The 23,434-nt window shown below is 36.0% G+C and overlaps 1 protein-coding gene across 1 annotated transcript in view; it reads left to right on the forward strand.

The window, feature by feature from the left end:
* Nucleotides 1-19,116, forward strand: part of LOC137396415 (WD repeat-containing and planar cell polarity effector protein fritz homolog) — a 63,456-nt gene extending 44,340 nt beyond the window's left edge. The window contains exons 15-22 of the mRNA XM_068082683.1: nt 2,429-2,543; nt 5,699-5,822; nt 6,167-6,327; nt 9,661-9,830; nt 10,694-10,822; nt 14,545-14,603; nt 18,213-18,351; nt 18,736-19,116. Coding sequence (XP_067938784.1) covers nt 2,429-2,543; nt 5,699-5,822; nt 6,167-6,327; nt 9,661-9,830; nt 10,694-10,822; nt 14,545-14,603; nt 18,213-18,351; nt 18,736-18,783 — 945 coding nt within the window. The 3' untranslated portion in view covers nt 18,784-19,116. The remainder of the gene's footprint in view (nt 1-2,428; nt 2,544-5,698; nt 5,823-6,166; nt 6,328-9,660; nt 9,831-10,693; nt 10,823-14,544; nt 14,604-18,212; nt 18,352-18,735) is intronic.
* Nucleotides 19,117-23,434: the final 4,318 nt, after the last annotated feature.

The following is a 23,434-nucleotide window of genomic DNA, read 5'->3' on the forward strand; positions in this document are numbered from 1 at the left end:
TATTAAGTTTAGCGATACGTATACTAACTTACTCAAATTATCCATTGACAACTACATTACCTGCCACTGTTTATAAGCTGTTTATTAATACCCGTGCAACGCCGGGCATTAGGCATGTCTTCGCTGCAATAAAAATCATGTATGTTCATCTTTCTGTCCATCTGTCTCGACCGGACCGTCAGCTCTTTGCATGAGGAGCTGTTGAAATACTGACTACTGAGCATTAGTTTATTTATATAACGAGAATTGAACTATTTTCAGCTTTCCAGTGCAGAATAAATATATCAAATTTGGAATGTTTTGATAATATTTAGATAAGTTTGCTACAAATAAAAAATGCCAACTAACATAAAACTTTGCTAACTTCCTAGCTACTTCAGTGCCAATATGGCTATGTATCGTATGAAGTGTATGTATCGTATGAAGTGTATGTATTGTATGAAGTGTATGTATCGTATGAAGTGTATGTATTGCATGAAGTGTATGTATCGTATGAAGCGTATGTATCGTATGAAGTGTATGTATCGTATGAAGTGTATGTATTGTATGAAGTGTATGTATCATATGAAGTGTATGTATCGTATGAAGTGTATGTATTGCATGAAGTGTATGTATCATATGAAGCGTATGTATCGTATGAAGTGTATGTATCGTATGAAGTGTATGTATTGTATGAAGGGTATGTATCGTATGAAGTGTATGTATTGTATGAAGTGTATGTATCGTATGAAGTGTAACTATCGTATGAAGTGTATGTATTGTATGAAGTGTATGTATCGTATGAAGTGTATGTATTGCATGAAGTGTATGTATCGTATGAAGCGTATGTATCGTATGAAGTGTATGTATCGTATGAAGTGTATGTATTGTATGAAGTGTATGTATCATATGAAGTGTATGTATTGTATGAAGTGTATGTATCGTATTAAGTGTAACTATCGTATGAAGTGTATGTATTGCATGAAGTGTATGTATCGTATGAAGTGTATGTATCGTATGAAGTGTATGTATCCTATGAAGTGTATGTATTGCATGAAGTGTATGTATTGCATGAAGTGTATGTATTGTATGAAGATTAGGGAAAACCACAGCATAGCCGTACCAATATTTGTCAACAAAATGTGTTGCCACATTGAATATTGGTTTATTTTCAACACAGTTCCTCATAAACCCTGTACAACAAACCCAAAACGAAAACTGTCAAATACTGATTCACAGACTAGAGCATTAAGTTTCTGGTGATTGAATAGATAGTCAGGCCGCATAACTGTAATTCAGGTTTGTCCTTGACCTGTGGGACAACTCGCAAGCAAACGTGCTGATCAATTTTAAACTGTTTTACTAGATTCTTACTCTCAATATAAAGTTGTCTGCCCCACAAAATCGTTTTCGAAAATGCTTAGACCTTGCTCTTGTCATCCTGTTGCTCCACCTTTGATGCTCAAGTGCAACTTGTTTAGTCTGAGGAATGAAGGCGTTGCCCTTATATCAGCAGTTAATGATTGCCGTGGGCTCCTAAATGCGCTTTCCTACCTCAATCTGAGACGGAATGAGATGCTGATCCTGCCATCCCAGTGTCAGCTGCGGAAGCTATCGCACAAACTCATGGCAGCCAATCCACGCCCTACATTCGTTTGATTAGTTTCTGATATTTTTTAACAAATTAAATTACGTAGTCACTTGTGTTGCCACCCTAATCAACTAATGAAAATAGAATGCATATTTTACCTGTCTGTCTGTTGCTACCTATTGTTATAAATTTACACGTAAATGTTTGAATGGACTGTTGAAGCATTGAGATTGCTCTAGACCACTCATTGATCTGATTGGTCTACAGAGTCTATACTGATCTATAGAGTTGATCTGATTGGTCTATAGAGTCTATACTGATCCATAGAGTTGATCTGGTTGGTCTATAGAGTCTATACTGATCTATAGAGTTGATCTGATTGGTCTATAGAGTCTATACTGATCCATAGAGTTGATCTGATTGGTCTACAGAGTCTATACTGATCCATAGAGTTGATCTGGTTGGTCTATAGAGTCTATACTGATCTATAGAGTTGATCTGATTGGTCTATAGAGTCTATACTGATCCATAGAGCTCTGTGAAATCTTATTAACTTGTTGGGCGCTAGTAGATTCCAACTAATAATAATGTGTCTTGCTTCAACTCGTGTTACACTTCTTACCACCTCTTTCATCTTTTTGTTATCTTCTTTGAACGTTGTTTACTAAAAATTATATTTTACATCTCTGTGGAAAAGAGTAACCTTGTTTACTAAAGATTATATTTTACATCTCTGTGGAAAAGAATAAAGCACAGCACTGTGTGTGGAAAAGAATAAAGCGCAGCACTGTGTGTGAAAAAGAATGCTGTGGTTTTGGTCTATACTTGGTATTTATTTTTATTGATTTGGTGTTTTAGGCAGTCAACCTTGTTAAGGTGATGAGCTGGGATACAGAAGGTTTAGCCTGTTTTCAAGGTCTTGTGAATATTATTAATTGCCTGCTCAGGCAGCCCCTCAACAAATCCAATGAAGGTGAGGTGCCCAGGCTAGGGTAAAATTTGGTTTTCTGCTTTAGTGCTATCACTCCTATGCATTGATATAGTAAATCCTAGATTGCCGAATAGCTATCATTACAATGGAGCAAAAGTGAGGCATATAATTGGCTGTTGTTTTCACGACATTATGTCGCAATGATGTGCATTACAGCATCAGAGCCTTCAATTGAGCAAAGAGTTTAGTAGTGAAAGCGAGCTTGTCATACTATTTTTTAAATCATAAACGGAACAATAAGACCAAATTCTTAGTGAAATGTCATCAGAGGAGACTACAACACCCCAGGTATATCCTGAATTGCCCATAACAAGACAGAACTTGAACTCAAAACAAGAAGTTCTCAACAATATTATAAGCTATCTATGCCAATTAAAGACACGAAGCGGAACGCTGCTAGTGGAAAATAATAGGAAAACCTTCATCATTGGTTTTGAGTCAGCAACCAAATCTGTACATGGCATTGCTCAATATCTTTTCAGCAACTACCCTTATATCAACTACTTCCTAACCTTTAAGATCAACCAGGATCACATTGAGACTCTGTTTTTCACGATACGATCTAAGGGTGGCTATAACAATAACCCGGATGTGCAGTGCTTTAGAGCTGCACTTCGAGCACTGCTCATAAAAGCAGATATCACACCAAGTCTCAACGCTAACTGCGTTGATCTGGATGTGAGCAGGGCTGAAAAAACTGGCCAACTCCTGCTACATTCTCTGGCTAAAGAGAAGAAGGAACAGACAAAAGCTGAGGAAGGTGAAGATGAGGAGTTCGGTGATGAGGAATTTTTTCAAACTTAAATCTGATGACTGTATCAAGTTCTTGACCAATGTAGAAGTAGTGGAAGTAGACACAGTGATGACATAACCCTAATCTCAGTAAAAAAACAGAGGAGGATTGGTGACGCCATTGATAGGTCGAATATGTATTGCTGCAGAAAAGTTCTTACGTTCACACATGGAGAGCTATATTAGCACACAGAGAGTTTTTAAACAAGTAACATCACAAACAATAACATATGTCTTATTACATAACCTCAATCAAGATTTTACATGCACAGTGCATGCCACCAATCTACTCAAAATTATAGTAAATCACTATATTAAAATCAGAATACACTATGCCGCTTCAAAGCAGGAATGTAGTTCAACCAACCTTATACAAAAGCTATCTCGTCTAGTTATTTTCAGTCATGTCTAATGGGTGTTTAATACAGTGGTCCAGCGTAACTGCTTCTAAATCTCGTTTGATTCATTAGTTTGTTATTAGTTTAATTTCTATTTGGTCACTCTTTGTATTATCAATGATATAGAAGCTTCTAAATCATTGATATTATCCATTACCATGTGTGTAAGATTCTTGCCTTTTTCATCCAGTCATTATATATAAGTTTTATTATATAAGTTTATTATATAAGTTTATATTATATAAGTTTGCATATTTTCAATAAAATAAGCTGTCTCAGATGCACAAACTATGGAACAATTGGGCTGGTTTTAGTGTTAAGTCAATAGGAATTCATAGATCAGCCGATTCACTCTACACACCATGACGGCGTCATGCTATTTATAGGCCTCACTTATTTTCATTGTTTGCATAACTAGGGGTTACGTATTTATGGTGCTATGTTATAAAGCTGCCGGCAAATAATGAAATTGTGCAGGGGTGAGTTGTGTGTTATGAGTTTTTTTCTTTGAATTTATAGCTTTAGAATCAGCCTAAAGGACCTACTTGTGCACATACACCTTTACTTATGATCATCTCAACATACAGTCAAACCTCTACTTATGATCATCTCAACATACAGTCAAACCTCTACTTATGATCACCTCAACATACAATCAAACCTCTACTTATGATCACCTCAACATACAGTCAAACCTCTACTTATGAACACCTCAACACACAGTCAAACCTCTACTTATGAACACCTCAACATACAGTCAAACCTCTACTTATGATCATCTCAACATACAGTCAAACCTCTACTTATGATCATCTCAACATACAGTCAAACCTCTACTTATGATTACCTCAACATACAGTCAAACCTCTACTTATGATCACCTCATCATACAATCAAACCTTTACTTATGATCACCTCAACATACAGTCAAACCTCTACTTATGAACACCTCAACACACAGTCAAACCTCTACTTATGAACACCTCAACATACAGTCAAACCTCTACTTATGATCATCTCAACATACAGTCAAACCTCTACTTATGATCACCTCAACATACAGTCAAACCTCTACTTATGATCATCTCAACATACAGTCAAATCTCTACTTATGATCATCTCAACATACAGTCAAACCTCTACTTATGATCATCTCAACATACAGTCAAACCTCTACTTATGACCACCTCAATATACAGTCAAACCTCTACTTATGATCGCCTCAACATACAGTCAAATCTTTACAAATAATCACCTTAACAAACAGGCAAACCTCTACATATGATCACCTCAACAGTTTTGTAAATCAGTGCATCTGTATTCGGTTCTCTTTCCCATCGTCTGCTTTTAAGGACATCACATAATATTAAACAGTGCTTCGTGCCTTCTATGTTTCAAAATCATGGATCTCAAGAAGACTAACGCGAGTGATAGTATTAGACAGACACGAGCAAACATCTTATGATCTCTAAACACTCGTATCTCCAGTAATTATTATGTAGAAACGGAGTAGAAACGGAGTAGAAACGGGGAAAAGGCTGAAAAGTTAATTCAAAATATTGAAATATGTCTTATATAAAGGTCTGTAAATCAATCAAGTTAATTAAAAGTTTATTGAATTAGTGAATTATTCGAATAATTACACAAATTATTTAGTTAGTGAGTTTATTTGCTGTAACATCTACAGTTTTCATCTTACAGATCTTAAAACAAACTAACTTTGTGTCAGGGGTACCATGAACCAACAGTTGCTATTTGCTAAATGCTCAGTCAGGGGTACCATGAACCAACAGTTGCTATTTGCTAAATGCTCAGTCTCTATTTGGAGTTGCGTCATATTATCGCTTTCTCCGCAAGTGATGTAATGGTAGTCTGGTAGAATAGTCAACATAAACTCTCAACTACTGGAATCAGGCCTTTGCATTTTTATCTATGATGTCCTTACAGAGATGCTCGAGGCTACGCTAGGCTGCTTCTACGCACCTCAAAAAGCACTCGCCGAGGTTGTCATTTTGGAGTACAGAGTTCACATCGGTTATCTAGCGAGACGGTTCTTCCACCATCTCATCAGGTGAGGCGATCGTAACACTCATCCTACTTTAGCAGACAGTTGTCTGTTCTTTTTGAGAGTTTTCTGTTCATTTTGAGTTGAAATACAAAGTTTCTTCTGCCAGTTATTATTAGTGTTATTATTATTACTATTATTATTTATGCAGCATTGTCATGAAGTCTATCAGAAACATTGAAGTAAGACTGTGTTTGATGGCTGCTGAGACGTTTAGTGAAAACTGAAGTATCTTAATGAATGAAGTAACACAAACAGAGGCTACTAGTTACTAACATATGATGTGTCATTGCTTGTTTTTAAAGCTTTCACCGCTGGTATTGTTTTATTTCATTATACGCTGCCTGCAGGTATTCTCGGTTTGACAAAGCATTCCTGTTGGCGGTAGACATCAACTCTCGAGACCTCTTCATGGACATCTACTATGCAGCTCTAGATTTAGGGCAGCACAGGCTTGCCGCTGCTGCAAAACAAAAAGCGAGGCACTGCGAAGATGAATTGCTTTTCTCAGGTAACCCGCTGGTTGTACAGAGAGGAATACCATTACATATTCTGAATCAGAAAATTTGACCCGTCATCTGACAGGTCATAGTTTGATTCTTTCATATGTGAATGTGTCACCTCTGAAAGAAGGCGTGACTTTAATAACTTTGTACAGTAATACTATGTGAGTATGCAATGCCTCCTATATGTGTATATTACAAAATATTGAAAATTACACTTCCCCCATTAACCTTTCTCACACAATGCATAGACTGCTGCTGTCATACCTGTTACACCTTAACTTTTTGCCCAGAAAGGTTTTTTAAAGAATAGAGAAAGCATAATATTATTATGCTTTATTATTCATCTTGAGGTGTTGACTGATGTTCTAAAAAAAGAATCAAGGAGATTGACCAACCAGAAGCTGAGATATAGCCAGCCAAACACAGGTCTACCAAAAAACAAAAGTGTTTTGGTAATCATCAATATATGACGTATGAAATCGACTTGTGTGCCATTGGTCAATTAAGCCAACTAATGCGCTCTCCTATAACAATCACCGCGTTTTAATTGGTTTAATCCCTGGAAGTATAGAACAATCAAATTGGGCCTAACAAGCATCGTTCCTAGAATTCCGAACCAGTCCCTCTGACGTGTAGATTAGTTTTAGCGTAAAATAATTACACGCATCTATTATTTCGCTATCTTGCTAGTTCAGCTCAGTTTTGTTGTTCTCCTACTTAGCTTCCCTATTCAGACTCATCTTTAGCGTTGTTCAGATTTTTTAACTATAGCTAATAAATAGAATCAATTAAATCAATCTCGGTTATTATTTGGAATTTTCTACAAATTATATTAGTTACATCATTTATTCTATATGCAGTTATATTATTATTTTGTATAATATGCATTATGAATATTATATAAATCATAAAAAATAATCATAGATAAGATAATAGATCAATAGAAAAATCAAAGCAAAAGTTATCGTTTTCTTTTCTTATAGCAAGAGCAGCACGGTCAAGTTAGTCTTTTTAAGATTATGGCTGTAGTGAACTTCCAGTCTGTTAATAGTGACGATAATCATGAAATCAACTGAATGCTGCAGTAGATACACAGTAGAAGAATGCTGCAGTAGATACACAGTAGAAAAACGATGAAGGAACAAAAAGTCCCATTCCTATTTCTTATTGTAAACAAACTGCAACTCGCGGATATCGCATATAGACTATACACGCGCCGTTCGTTGAACAGATGATCGTCGGAGCATATCCGTGGAGATCGAGTTAAAATTTGAAGCACAATAGTCAAAATCTGCTCTTCTGCTTTAAAAAATCATGGCGAGGAGTTGTGGGCAAATGCCTTTACCACACAATGTTTCGATGATTTTCCTGAGAAACCAGAGCTAGTATGTAAATTATTTACTATCGTGAGAAGCGTTTCACATCTCGTAGCCAAAACAATCATTATACATAACGGCGGTAAGGGTGCGCAACTCCGGCACATGACCATTAAGTCGATTTTATACGTCACAGTTTTCGGGATTTTCGAAGGGTTTTCCTCTGATTCTTTATTAGGTAGACCTGTGTTTGGCTGTCTATATCTCAGCTTCTAGGGGGTCAATCTCCTTGATTCTTTTTTTAGAACATCAGTCAACACCTCAAGATAACTAATAAAGCATAATAATATTATGCTTTCTCTATTCTTTAAAAGTCTAGTCACAAGGCATAGAGATCTCAACTCAAAACTATTGTGGCTTCGGTGACTGCCATCACATACTATTATTGTTATGTACTAGTTTCTACAATTATAATAAAATATAGTGATTGAACTTCCATATTAATGTAGTAAGCACCTGTTCAGACCATCTCATAGAGTCATCTCATCGAGTCATCTCATAGAGTCATCTCATAGAGTCATCTCATAGAGTCATCTCATAGAGTCATCTCATAGAGTCATCTCATAGAGTCATCTCATAGAGTCATCTCATAGAGTCATCTCATAGAGTCATCTCATAGAGTCATCTCATAGAGTCATCTCATAGAGTCATCTCATAGAGTCATCTCATAGAGTCATCTCATAGAGTCATCTCATAGAGTCATCTCATAAAGTCATCTCATAGTAGAGGTGGAACGAGACAGGTTTTTTAAGTTCGAGACGAGACTCGAGACACTGCCTTGTAAAAATTCGAGACTCGAGACATGAGACAGTAAAATAGTGTCCATTTGGCAATGATTTCACTACACAAGGACTAGTGTACTTAATATATAAAATTGATAAACCTCTTTTTAAATTGAATTTTCACATGGTGTAAGTGATTTAAATACAACATTTTGATTGCGATATGCATGTAATTTTTGTAAACAAAAGTGACACAAACACCTCTAAAATAGCGAAGTTATATATTTCTAAGAATTTTGAGCTTGATTGATACTAATTATTATAAACATATTGCTTTGTACGTGTGTATTTGTTTTAAGTTTTGTTTGTGTATTAACTGCAGTATGTGAATTATATTTAAATCGTACTCATGAAATTATATGAATTACTGTATATATTCTTATATTGAACTAACGATAATGTCATTGTTACCCGAACACGAACTATGGTCGACACAGCCTTTAGTTTGTTTCTCCGTGTACGGGCAGGTTTTACCCGCAATTGGTAGTATACAAAAGAGGACCGAATTTTATGAAGAGCAAATGGTTTGGACACGATACAATAAAATGCAGATATTTTACCCGCAACAGTCTTGTTTATTAAATCGGATTATTCGGAGGGTAATTAGATACGACCCGGTATCTGTTTTAAGGTCACCGAACTGGACTACAATATATTAACAGGGCCGTTGTCAGGACTACATGATTAGACTCGGCGGCCAACTTAATCAATAACAACAGGTAGTAACGAACCTGGTATAAGCAGTTGCCTGCAATCCATTACAATATATGGAGTTGTTGTTACCGCAAAAGCCATGTTTTAACAGCCATGCGCAGGCGCTTTAGTTCTATTTCCTGCCTCGAGTTTGGTAATAGTTAGGTCGAGACGAGACCGATACGGGACAAGACAGGTCGATACTCGAGATGTCTCGTGTCTCGTTCCACCTCTATCTCACAGAGTCATCTCATAGAGTCATCTCATAGAGTCATCTCATAGAGTCATCTCATAGAGTCACCTCATAGAGTCATCTCATAGTCGTCCCAGGGCCCATCACTTTATGGGCCCTGGGACGACTGAGATGTCCTATAAAGGAGTGTTTAGGACTATTCAGAGTTATTGAGTTATAGTTTCAAGTTAAATTTTAAAATTTTGGCTCAGTTACTACTTATGGATGTTATTGAATGTTTGGAGTTATCCTTAGACTCAGGTTCGAGTTTCAACGAAGCTGACTTGCTGAGTGATGATGAGCTTTACTCTGGTGCGAGCTCGGAAGGTAGTTTGGTGGAATCAAGGGAGAGAGCGGAGGCAATTGTTTTAGCTCGAGTAAATGGACACGCCCCGCCTCTTCCACCCAGAAAATTACCTAATAAGGTTAGTTTTTATGCCTGTGGAAGATCACAATGTTGGCAGTCACAGCTTGAAGACTGTACATAAATACATTATTATTATTACCTATGAAGGTCAGTCAGTATAGCCTATGAAGGTCAGTCAGTATAACCTATGAAGGTCAGTCAGTATAACCTATGAAGGTCAGTCAGTATAACCTATGAAGGTCAGTCAATATAACCTATGAAGGTCAGTCGGTATAATCTATGAAGGTCAGTCGGTATAACCTACGAAGGTCAGTCGGTATAACCTATGAAGGTCAGTCGGTATAACCTATGAAGGTCAGTCAATATAACCTATGAAGGTCAGTCGGTATAACCTATGAAGGTCAGTCGGTATAACCTATGAAGGTCAGTCGGTATAACCTATGAAGGTCAGTCGGTATAACCTATGAAGGTCAGTCGGTATAACCTATGAAGGTCAGTCGGTATAACCTATGAAGGTCAGTCAATATAATCTATGAAGGTCAGTCAATATAACCTATGAAGGTCAGTCAATATAACCTATGAAGGTCAGTCAATATAACCTATGAAGGTCAGTCATAGGTTATATTAAGGCTGACAATAACCTACTAATTATTTACCTATTAACTATTTTATCTACCTACTATTACTTCAATATAACTTATGAAGTAAGGCAGAAAATAGATTTTGGAATGTTGCAGTTATCATTCCTGTGTCTTTAGTAATTCTTTGTTAGTTTACCATCTATTTTATATAACATAACAAAAAAGAAATATTATAAAACACAAAAAAGACTATCATTATGAACGACAAAGTTGAACAGGTAGTCATTCTCATCAACTTCTGACGTTATTTACTATAGGCATTTTAAATTGTGATCTGCAGGTCACACCTCCTGTCCCACCAAGAGGTCACAGGCATAGTATTACATCATTACACAAAACTCCCTCCAGTGGTGATTCAACACCACCTTTACCTCCTCGAGTGAGGGCTTCTGATCACGGACAAGCAGAGGTATGTAGATGAGCACCTTACAGTTGCTTTCTCACTCAGACATAGCATGACTTTTTTCCTTTTTAAAACTTGACGTTCGATATCATCATTGCCAAAATGTTATGGAATTTTATAGTCTTGACTAGATGAATGCCCGGCGTTGCCCAGGTAACAAAAAGGTCTTTGGATAAAAATTTTCGAACTTTTAAACTTCATATCATGAGAAAAGTGTTTTTGTGTACTTAAAATGAACTAGAGAAAAAATAAAACTGTAAAGGTTTCCAAACTACTGTAACTTTTAAATTTCATATAATGAAAGAAAAGTTTTGGTGGAATAAACTAGAAGGAAAGATAAAACCGTGACGGTGTTTAAATCTAATTGTGAAATTATTAGCAAGTCATGGCTAAATATTGTCTGTTTTGCAACGATTAAAATGAAAAGTTATTTGGTTTAAAATTATAAGAATTTAGTTAGTTTCAGTGTTTGCATCATAAGGCAAAAATGTTGTATAAAGTGGTATAGAAACCCATAGTAATTATCTAATGCAATCACTGTCGGGTGAAAACCATCAAAATCATCATTAAAAATAGTAACAAAACATTATGTTAACCTTAGTAACTATAGTTACAATAACTCTAGTGCAGTTTATTGGTTCTGAGGTTTATTTAGTGGTTCTGAGGTTTATTTAGTGGTTATGATCTGCAAGAAAATGTAACATTGCAATGTACTACATGCAAAACGTACTGTGGAGAGTTTTTACCTTCAGTCAAATGTGTAACATAAACTGTGAATCCAACTTAAATGAATTTAGCTTACTAAACATTTGAAGGAGCTTTAGTATGTATTCAGTAAACTTCAAATTTTCAACACTTAATTTTATCACTTATCTGTTTGCGAATTCATTTTTATCATAACAGATAATCCATGGCGAGCAACATATATCTCTAAATAACGTATATATAAGTACACAAATCGCCAAATTTCAATTTCGAGGGAAATCTCTGTTGATAGCATGTGGCAGGAAAACAAATTTCCCTTAGTATGGTGAGGACGAAAAAGCATTATGTTTTATAGTTGGGTGAAAAATCTTTTTTGTAACAAGTGCATAGTACCCTGTAGGCACAATGTATCAATTAATATGTCATTTAGTATGTGAATACGTGCAAAGGGTATACAGTATATACATGTAGTAAGAGCCTTTGTAGACTGGTGGTTAGATGATTGGTTTACAAATATGTGGTTTCAATATTTGAAAGTTTAAATCCAGCAGCATGCGAGCTTTTTTGTTACAGGATTTTAATATCTATATCTGGACAGACCATATCACAGACAGAATCATAAACACTGAGATTTATATATAGACTAGCTGTGCCTTCCGGCATAGCCCGGGTATTAAAAATCAGCTTATGAACAATAGGAAGTCATGGTAGTTACCTACCACTTGCTATTAGCCTGGCACATTGCCAATGAAAATTGGTATTAAAAATCAACTTATAAACAATGAGAAGTAATGAAAGCTGTCTGCCATTTGCTGGCAGCTTTCCAGCAAATGGCAGACTCAAGAGTGCTTGACCTGGTCAGCGGTTGATTCTCAGAATAGGCCAAGAGAGGTTACACAAGGTTGCACCGTGAGTGGTATAACCTTGTGTTGAATGTTCGATTTTATAGCGTGCTTTCTGTCATTTCTGTCATTTCAACATAGCAAAAGTTTCTGTCTGAAATAAATGGAAAAGTTGCTGTAATTTGTATCAGGTGATATACTCATTTGCTCCCATTACTTTGTTTACAAACAATGGTATTTTAAATATTCTATTGTTTTCACATAATTTAATTCTGCAGACACATGTGGGGTTATCAGAGAGTCAAACTGGTCAAATCGTTTATTGCATCTATATTTTATTGTATATATTTTATAGCACCTATATTTTATTGCATCTATATTTTATTGTACATGTATCTATATTTTATTGCATCTATATTTTATTGCATCTATATTTTATTGTATCTGTATTTTATTGTATCTGTATTTTATTGTACCGTATCTATATTATATTGTATCTATATTTTATTGTATCTATGTTTTATTGTATATATATTTTATTGTATCGATATTTTATTGTATCTATATTTTATTGCATCCATATTTTCCCACGACCAAACACGAGCGAAGCGAGTGTTTGGGAGCTTTATAATAAATGCATATGCGCACACAACTTCCGTCAATTATTCATCAACACCGTACCCAAACCCTTCTACCGAAATCTCATCGACAAATTTAACCATTTTTGTATGGAGTCGTTTAAGTATAATAATGATACAAAACACACATAAACCTATTTAAATATGTTACTAAGTCTTTGAAAATTCTCGACAATATCCTAAAACTTACCCATCTGATCGGATAATACATAACTAAACAGATTAATTTGGCCTAAAATCGCCATTAAAACCTGGCAAGCCTTTTTTAGTCAAAATTAAGACCGGCCAACAAAACGCCGATAAAGCCGTGCGACCGAGAGTAGAACCATTAAGTCGTGCGCATTTCACGAGAAAAACATGCACATTTCACTAGTCTATGGCATTGTCCAGTTGCCAAAGGTTTTTGTAATTAACGTAGAAGTACTGAAAAGTGATCGTTTCTTCTTTGCCGATTTTAAAGATAAGTGACATTTTGGACACTTATAATGAGTACTTTGGTATTCCAACTGATGTCCAAAACAGTGAAAGTAAAGGAAATAACGATGATATTTTTCTAACGATTCTTATAAGATTATTACAATATTTAATTGTAAGAATATTTATTCGATTTTATAAGTTTTAATTATAAGAATAATCATTTGAATTTATAAGATCGAAGTATATAGTGACCGATGGTGTGCAATATGTTACTGTTATGATTTTTCTAAAGTTTTTGTTGATGATACTACAGCTGTGCCCAATATCGCGGTACTGCCAAGCCGTTTTTAATATCTGCGACATTAAGTTATAAGCCTACACTTTCTTATAGATATACAGCTATTTCTATGACAACCAACTACAGTCTGGTTGGATTTTTAAATTCAGCATAATTTTTTGCATATAAACACAAAAATCTAAATATCACAACTTCTTAATATTGGTTGCTATGAAGTTTTGAAATGTAAACAAAATTGTGCATTGGTTTTCGTTTCTCAGACTTAAACACCAGTTTTCTCAGAACTATGTTTTCACACTAATAGTAAGCATGCATTCAGTTTATTGACCATAAAATCTGCTGTAATTAAATTGGAATCAAATTTTTTTGCAAAATAACAGAATTTTCTCCTTCTGCTAGTGTGGATAACTCTAAATCTCACACACCTGACTTAACCATGGTTTCTGTGATCATGACCCATTTCTTCACTTCGGTTACAGATCGCTGTCAAAATCGTTCTACATTCAACACAACCAACTTTCAAACTGTGTATATTACACAGCAGTTTGCCATTTTTCTTCTAATATTGCATTTCTCCTATTGCGGGGGAGAGATATAAACATATAATCTTTTCCTTTCATTATTGCTGTTTGTTGTACATAATAACACCCACACCCAGTACATTACAGCTACCATTGCAGTTATCATTGCAGTTATCCTATTGCACTGCAGTGCCATTTGACTGCTAATGTTGCATTTCTCAACCATCAGTACCCTTTCTTTTCGATATCACTTTGGTTGTGGGCTGTATGACAGTGGAATTTCTAGTTGTATTTATATTTTTGCTAGACTGAATTGAGCGGCGAGAGGAACCAGACAAACACGAGCAAGTACCATCACGTTACTGGGTAAGTTGTTTTTCTTTACAGTTACCAATCAGCTGCTTGAAATTTTAACAATATCTGCCCAATACTATGCATGCCTATTATAGACTTGCTATAGTTTTGGTGGATTGCTAGTAGCTAAAACAGTGTTGATGCAATCTGATTGGTTACCTCGCATTACCTCATTATCTGATTGGTCACCTAGCATTAGATACTTAGATTGGTTCATTAGGTAGTTCTGTGTGATGAATAGAAAATACAAATTTAGCATCCTGATAGCTGAAGCAGTTGATAGCTGAGGATATACAGTCGTATTCTCAAGGTTTTCCATTAATACGCTTGACTCTCTACAATTTTTATTGGTGTTTGCTGAGATGAAGAGTTATCTGACTTCGCTGTATGTTAGTTTACAAAAGAACAAGGCTTGCATTGTATTATACAACTGCTTGTTCGTTTGTCTTTTCTTAATTATTTTAACTATTGCTGCAGGCTTGTCAGGTAAGAGTTGTCTTTCCTTTATTATTAACCCGCAATTTTTCCTTGTGCTGTCCAATATACTAGAGTGCAAGCTTCTCTTCAATTTTTCTCTTTCCTCTCAATGTATTCGGTTGCTATCGTGGTTTACATTTTACATGACACGAATTGGAGAGTTGATTTGCCATGAGCTACTCGGAGAAAGTATATGCTATTCCCATCGTAATATTAACTATTACAATAATGCATATAGTAATACAGTAATACATATACAATCAAACTTCAATTCACAACCGTTGTAGCATACAGAATTTTTGACACAACATTAAATTCTTACAAATGCTCTACAACTTAGTATGTTTAAATGTTTCAAGTCTCTTAAGTGAGAGTGAAGAGTCAAAACAGTAAATAAGTTATGAACATAATAAGAAATGTAAGTCGAGTTAGTATGTTTCAAGGTCAGTTGGTCTCAAGGTCAGTTGGTCTCAAGGTCAGTTGGTTTCAAGGTCAGTTGGTCTCAAGGTCATTTGGTCTCAAGGTCAGTTTGTCTCAAGGTCAGTTGGTCTCAAGGTCAGTTGGTCTCAAGGTCAGTTGGTCTCAAGGTCAGTTGGTTTCAAGGTCAGTTGGTCTCAAGGTCAGTTGGTCTCAAGGTCAGTTGGTTTCAAGGTCAGTTGGTCTGAGGGTAAGTTACTCATAGTATTTCAGCTGAACAATAAAAATGAATCGCATAAAGATGTTATGTCATTGTATGAATATTTGCTCCAGTATAAGAGGGTATAGAAATCAGTATGTGTAGTAGTATTGAGTTACGAGATGTAAGTCAGTAAGAGATGTAAGTCACTCAGAAAGATGAAACTTTTTTTAAGAGAGGTTAACAGGCCTGTCGGCCATTATGTTCATCAGCTAATAATCAATGCTTCGAGGAAGAGGTTTACTGTGACCACGAATTGGTAAAAGGTAAATCGTGCAGGTGTGTCGTCTGAGACGGCCAGATGGAGAGATATTCATTAATAGTCTCCTACTTATTCATATTTCATTTTAATTTTTGTCTTTGTCAGCCAGGGTCATTAAAGGGTCATTAAAGCTCTTGGGTTGCTAAGGTTTGTATCAAGGCTTGTAAGAAAATTCTCACATTGGGATCTTCCTACGAGTGTTTGGCTAGTTTTAAACCACGGATTGCCATACATTATCAGAGGTCAAAGAATGTTGCCATACAATATTAGAGGTCAAAGAATCTTGCCATACATTATCAGAGGTCAAAGAATGTTGCCATAGAGTATTAAAGGTCAAAGAATCTTGTCATACAGTATTAGAGGTCAAAGAATGTTGTCATACAATATTATAGGTCAAAGAATGTTGCCATACAATAATAGAGGTCAAAGAAAAAGATTTTGGCTTAAAATATCAATCCAGGGCTGTTAAGGATAATCATAGCTTCTAATAGCTTTGAATATGGCGAGTTTAAGGTAACTTTCAATTATGAAGTTGCAACAGAAAATTAAACTTGAAAAATGCAAACTCAATTTAAGTTCCAAGTCTAAATTCGCTGACATTGAGACTGCTAAAACATGGTTAGTCGCCAGCTACAGTTATGACTTTGGCTTTCTTTACACCATAGATTGAAACATCGCGGAGACGGCTCACAGACGCAGAGACGACTCAAGAGATTTATTTTAAGAAGTACCTTCGACTATAAATAAGACCAGTTTTGTATTTTAGTCGGTTTTTCCCCCAATAGTATCCAAATTATGGTGATGGGCAGTGGCTAATTAATCTCTTGTTTCACATCAAAATATGGTCATGGGCAGTAGCTAATTAATCTCTTGTTTCACATCAAACTATGGTCATGGGCAGTAGCTAATTAATCTCTTGTTTCACATCAAACTATGGTCATGGGCAGTAGCTAATTAATCTCTTGTTTCACATCAAACTATGGTCATGGGCAGTAGCTAATTAATCTCTTGTTTCACACCAAACTATGGTCATGGGCAGTAGCTAATTAATCTCTTGTTTCACACCAAACTATGGTCATGGGTAGTAGCTAATTAATCTCTTGTTTCACACCAAACTATGGTCATGGGCAGTAGCTAATTAATCTCTTGTTTCACACCAAACTATGGTCATGGGCAGTAGCTAATTAATCTCTTGTTTCACACCAAACTATGGTCATGGGCAGTAGCAAATTAATCTCTTGTTTCACATCAAACTATGATCATGGGTAGTAGCTAATTAATCTCTTGTTTCACATCAAACTATGGTCATGGGCAGTAGCTAATTAATCTCTTGTTTCACACCAAACTATGGCCATGGGCAGTAGCTAATTAATCTCTTGTTTCACACCAAACTATGGTCATGGGCAGTGGCTAATTAACCTCTTGTTTCACAGAAGTAAATTCTAACAGAGTGCAGAGGACATGTACAATATGCAGCTGGCTAATAGCTGTCCCATTTCTTTCACATGTATGTTTTCATTTGTTTCACAATTGTTAGATACATTGTGTGCCATTTGTGTATCATTGTTGGCTTTGTTAGCCCAGGTGCACTTCCTTCCACGTGCGCTGGGTTTATAGTGAATTGTGGAATGTTGCCTTTACATGGAATGCTTGAAATGTAGTAACTTAACAAGCACCTGCAAAGGATGCCCATAGAGAAGGAGTGTTGTACTTTGTGTGAGAAAAAGTAGAATGATGTTGCTCTTCAAGTGATAAGCTGGCTTTAGTTTGTAAACATGACCATGAGAACAGATATTCAGGCTGTTAAATAGCAGTGCAGAATGGCAGCAATATTGCTGTAGGAAACAAGGAAAACTATGCCCACCCACTGCGCCCATCTTTTCTGGTTAAGAAAAGCTCCATGTTGGCTTCATGTTGATGAAAATGTAATATGGCCGCCGTCATATAAGATTTTTCAAAATATCTTCCAGTGTCTTTTGGAACCAAGTCTAGGTGTGTTTCACAAGTTCCACAGGGTTGTTGTGATAAACTGTCAGTAGCCTTGATAATCATACCTTGATAATCATAGCACTATCAAATTATTGCTTTCTATTGACAGACGTTATCTAAACAATTTTTTATCTGGATTAATTTTTCCTTTCTGAAAAAATAGTATTCATATACATATAACGATGTGATTTTGACATGACATTTCGTTTTTGCGTAGATGTACTCTACCGAGTGGTTACTCTTATGAACTTGGTCCAGAAGTTTCACAGAGAATCATTGAGGATTTCAATTCAATGATTGTGGATGGTGAGAGCTTAGGCTATACTCAAGTACCAGAACTTCAGGCAAACATACAGGTAAGGCAGAAAATGCTAAAAACCTAACACATTTATCCAGAGCTGGTAAACCCTGCATAGTTTGGTAGAACTAATAATGTAGGTTGTTATCTGCAGTTCATATGTAGTCATGATAAATGACTACTTATGAAATGTGTAGTCTCATACTACAAGTAGTCATTTATCATAGACATGTAGATTTATTCATGTCATATAGACATGATTGGATGTATGTCTATTATAGACCTCACTCTTAGCTTTTCTATTTCTGTAGCAGACAACTACCGCTATTCTCTTTTTCATTCATTACTTTCTGCAATGCCTTGTCTAGAGAGTTTTTCAAGTTTATATGTTTCAAGTTTTTTGTCAAGTACAGATTTTTTGCTCACATTGTTTGTTTTTTAGTCTATGGAGAAGAAGTCTGTGAAGGTGATACATTTTGGTTTGGTCTGAGACTGGCCTGATGACAACTGCTCCATGTATTTACAGTATTTCATTTCTATTGGATTATATTTTATCTAAGCAGAACATTTCAGATATTACTCTTTGCTTTAATGTTTCTGTTAGAGAACACTTTGCAGGACAGCTCAAGCACCTATTTGGTTTTAGGTCTTTCATTACTTCATACATTTAATACTTGCGTTCGGAACTAGGCTACACTTAGTGTTTGTATAACATTTTCTGTGAATTTTTGTGTACATAAATGTAAATATGGTATTGATGTCGATACATTTATCAATATTTCTTTTTTTGTTTCTGAAATATAATCATAAGTAATGAAGTATAAACAAATCTGTTTCTGTTTATTATTATTGATAATATTTTTGCTAAAATTGTGAGGAAAGCAAATGCATTGATACGGCTAATTAATTAATGCTATTAATTTGAAAAAGGCCATGAACTGCTCATCTTTATGTTGATATGAAGGAATCAGATGGAAGATATCAGATCATTTTCGGTATACAATAAATTCGCTATTGTTTTTGGACTTTGTTTTAATTTGCCTGAAGGCTACTATATGGCATAACTAGCTGTGCTACCCAGCGTTGCCAGGGTACTAAACATCAGCTTATAAACAATGAGAGTTGCCTGCCACTTGCTATTTGCCTGGCACAGTACTAACGGATAATTTGAGTAAGCTTACCGATAAGAGCTACCAGATTCTCGTGACGTTATGCAATCACCCTGCGTAGTATCGGAAAGCCGTTGCGTATTTGCTCTTAGATACTGACACATCTCACCGAGAAATCTATTAAGTTTGTGTGGCTGAATTTGTAAGGCGTCGGACTGGGGATCCGAAGGGCCCGACAAAATCCAATCTTTTGCGCAACGGATTCTTTATTCCAAGATTTTAATTGCTATAACTGGAATAACACACCAACATTGAGAAATATATATATATAGACTAACTGTGCCTCCAGGCGTTGCCCGGGTGTTAAAAATCAGCTTATAAACTAAGCTAGTAAGCTTACTGATTCTAAGCTAGTAATTCCATTAGGCTAGTTAATAGGCGCCAGGCTTCTAATGGTGGCAGGCCATGATGTTGAGTCAGCATTGTTGTCCAGCTACAGCTATTCTAATAATAGCTATAGCTGGAATGACAGACAGACTTTGAGAAATATATAGATTGCAATGTACATGTAGGTGGTTATATAAACCGAAATAAGATTAGTATTCCAGTGTACACATATGTAACAAAGGCAATAAAAATATTATATTAACTTAATAATATAAGAAATGTTTGTAAAGTACATTCTAGAAACATGCCTAATAGTCAGACTAAAAAGATGCGAAGTAGCGTTACCCAAGTACATAGGACCTAGCTTCAGTATAAGGATGTGAATGATAGTGTAACTCCAAAGAGTAAGACAGCAACAAGAAGACTAGTTGTTATACCTATTGATTCTACAGAGCCTTTAATTAATCTTATTGTATATATGTATATATATAAATATATATGTATATATATATATAAATACAGTCAAACATGGATAACTCGTCCACGGATAGCTCGAACACATGGTTAATTCGAACATTTCCTTTGGTCCGTTCCCACGTAATGATAAATTGCTATAGATAACTCGAACTCAACACTGTTAATTCGAACTGTTTTTTTGCCCAACAGCTACCGAAACGGTTGTTTTCGCTTTAGAAAATCACTTTATTCAAAGCCATAGAGGTAAACTTCATCTTTTCGTAATTCATAAGCGTCGTTATTACCACCATCGGCAAAATATTTTTGTCAACGACTTTTCTAAAAGTTTGGTGAAATTTGATTTATACTGCGATACGATGAATAGCACGGGCTAGCCGGGTCACCCGCGCAAGAATTGTCGCCACGCACATACAAAACAAAAATCGCATGTTGTTTTGTATGTGAGTGGCGAAAATCCTTGAGTGCGTGACTCGGCAAGCCCGTGATGAATAGTTTTCCTACGTTGATTCCGTGTTGAATCAACGTCGGAATGTTGAATGTTTAAAACGTCTTAAAAAATGTTGTAATTAAACGTATACGTTGTCTGAGCTACAAAAAACTATTCATCGTTTGACCTAAACACAGAATACGTGTGTACATTCAATAAGTATCCATTAAAAAAGCGTGAGTGATATAGAATGTACCGTGAAACCTCGTAAAACTTCTAATTGAACTGCCTCGGAGTGTTGCTCTTAACGAATCCCAGGTAAAGTAAGGTAATCTGCATAAACTTCAAGAAAAAACGGCAAAATTGATCGTGGGTAAAACCCCAAAAGAAAAAAAAGTCTTTTCTTTTGAGCATTTCAACAACGATCAAGTTTTGCCAATGTCAATCTGAAAAACGTCCTGGCAATAACATCACCTCAAACAAACCAATCTCAAGTGATAGAAAAATCTCTATACTTTTTCATGAAAACGTTTTAAACTTTACATTAGAAGCATTTAATTTGAAACAAGCCATTTGTGCTTTTGATTTATATTATAGTTTGTATATGTACATGTATCTACTAATAAATAAGTAAATATATGGACTTGTGACAGTGCTCTGATAACTTGAATGCTCTGATAATTCGAACACTTTTGCTCGGTCCCTTGAAGTTCGAGTTATCCATGTTTGACTGTATATATATATATACATCTAAGCCTCATCAGTCAGACTAAGAAATAACAAGAGCTCAGAAATAACAAGGGCTGGCAAGGGAGACAGCTTCCAATCAATACCAATGAGAGTTGACTTCCCGCCTTGAAAGAAGTTGTCAAAGCAAGCCAATTTGTAACACAAGAGTGCTTAAATCAAAAGTGGTATATATACACTTTCGATATATTCGGTATTTATTTATATATATACACTAGCTGTGCCTCCCAGCGTTGCCCTGGTATTAAAAATTACCTTATCTTTATTTGAAGAATAAAGGTGGTGCTAATAGACGCCCTAAGAACGCCACTACAGAAGATGGGTTGAAAAAATACAGCACTACCATTTAATTGAACATCACCTCTATTAGACAGCCTCTTTGACATTAATTATATTTGATCTTTACAAACACAAAATAGCAAGTGTTCAGTAAAAAAGTGTCAGCAAAATGGCACTAGTAATGACTCGGTTACATCAAAAACAATTAACTCTCTTGTTTTTGCTGTAATAGTACAATGTACCTGAGAAGATCATTTGTCACAATCATCAGAACTATCCTCTGATATGGTCATGGGCAAGTAGATAATTAATCTCTTGTTTCATACCAAACTATGGTCATGGGCAGTAGCTAATTAATCTCTTGTTTCACATCAAACTATGGTCATGGGCAGTAGGGCACCATTACATACTACTGACGTCATATCCGGTGTTTTCGAAACCCAATATGGCACCATTACATATTAGTGACGTCATATCCGTTTTTCAAATTACCGGATATGACGTCACTAATATGTAATGATGACGTCATATCCGGTAATTTCGAAACCGGAAATGACGTCACCGTTACATATTGATGACGTCATATCCGGTTTCGAAATTACCGGATATGACGTCACTGATGTACCGATGACGTCATATCCGTGTTCGAAATTACCGGATATGACGTCACCGTTACATACTAGTGACGTCATATCCGGCGTTTTCGAAACCGGAAATGACGTCACCAATATGTAACGATGACGTCAGTTCCGGTTTCGAAAACGCCGAATATGACGTCATCATTACATATTAGTGACGTCATATCCGGCGTTTTCGAAACCGGAAATGACGTCATTGTTACATATTGGTGACGTCATTTCCGGTTTCGAAAACGCCGGATATGACGTCACTAGTATGTAACGGTGACGTCATATCCGTTTTCGAAATTATCGGATATGACGTCACCGTTACATACTAGTGACGTCATATCCGGCGTTTTCGAAACCGGAAATGACGTCACCAATATGTAACGATGACGCCATTTCCGGTTTCGAAAACGCCGGATATGACGTCACTAGTATGTAACGGTGACGTCATATCCGGTAATTTCGAAAACGGATATGACGTCATCAATATGTACCGATGACGTCATATTCGTTACCGAACATGACGTCATCGGTCTACACCAGTGACGTCATATTCGTTTTCGAAATTACCGGATATGACGTCACTATTATAGCTGTACTAATGACGTCATACCCGTTTCCAACATTATTGCATGACGTCACTAGTGCACGTCTCAGTAACGCCATATTCGGCACTTTCACAACGGACACTTCGCAAATTGGGCATGCGCGCCTTCACGTATCCAAGAAACTACTTTATAATTTCAACCAACCTTCAACGCTAACAAGAAGCTTGCAGATACAAGATGTGCAGCCTTGAGATGCCAGACTCCTTTTTAGCTATGTTCAACTTACCTTCTATTTGGCAGATCCTAAAAAGGCGCACTTGGAAGCTAAGAAATATTACAAGACTCTTCACAAGTTGATATCTATAGCTTGTAAACCCACCAAGCCTGTTCTATGATTTAATGAAGTTTTTATTCTCAGTTGTTGGATGAGTGCATAATGCAACCACTGATGTTTGCTAGTTTGCATTTATTTAGCTCTCTATGTGCAAGGTAGTTTAGTCAGTTCTGAAAAGCGCAGTTTAGATGGTTCAAAATGGTATGC

Source organism: Watersipora subatra, chromosome 5 (genome assembly GCF_963576615.1).
Source record: "Watersipora subatra chromosome 5, tzWatSuba1.1, whole genome shotgun sequence".
Classification (NCBI taxonomy): domain Eukaryota; kingdom Metazoa; phylum Bryozoa; class Gymnolaemata; order Cheilostomatida; family Watersiporidae; genus Watersipora; species Watersipora subatra.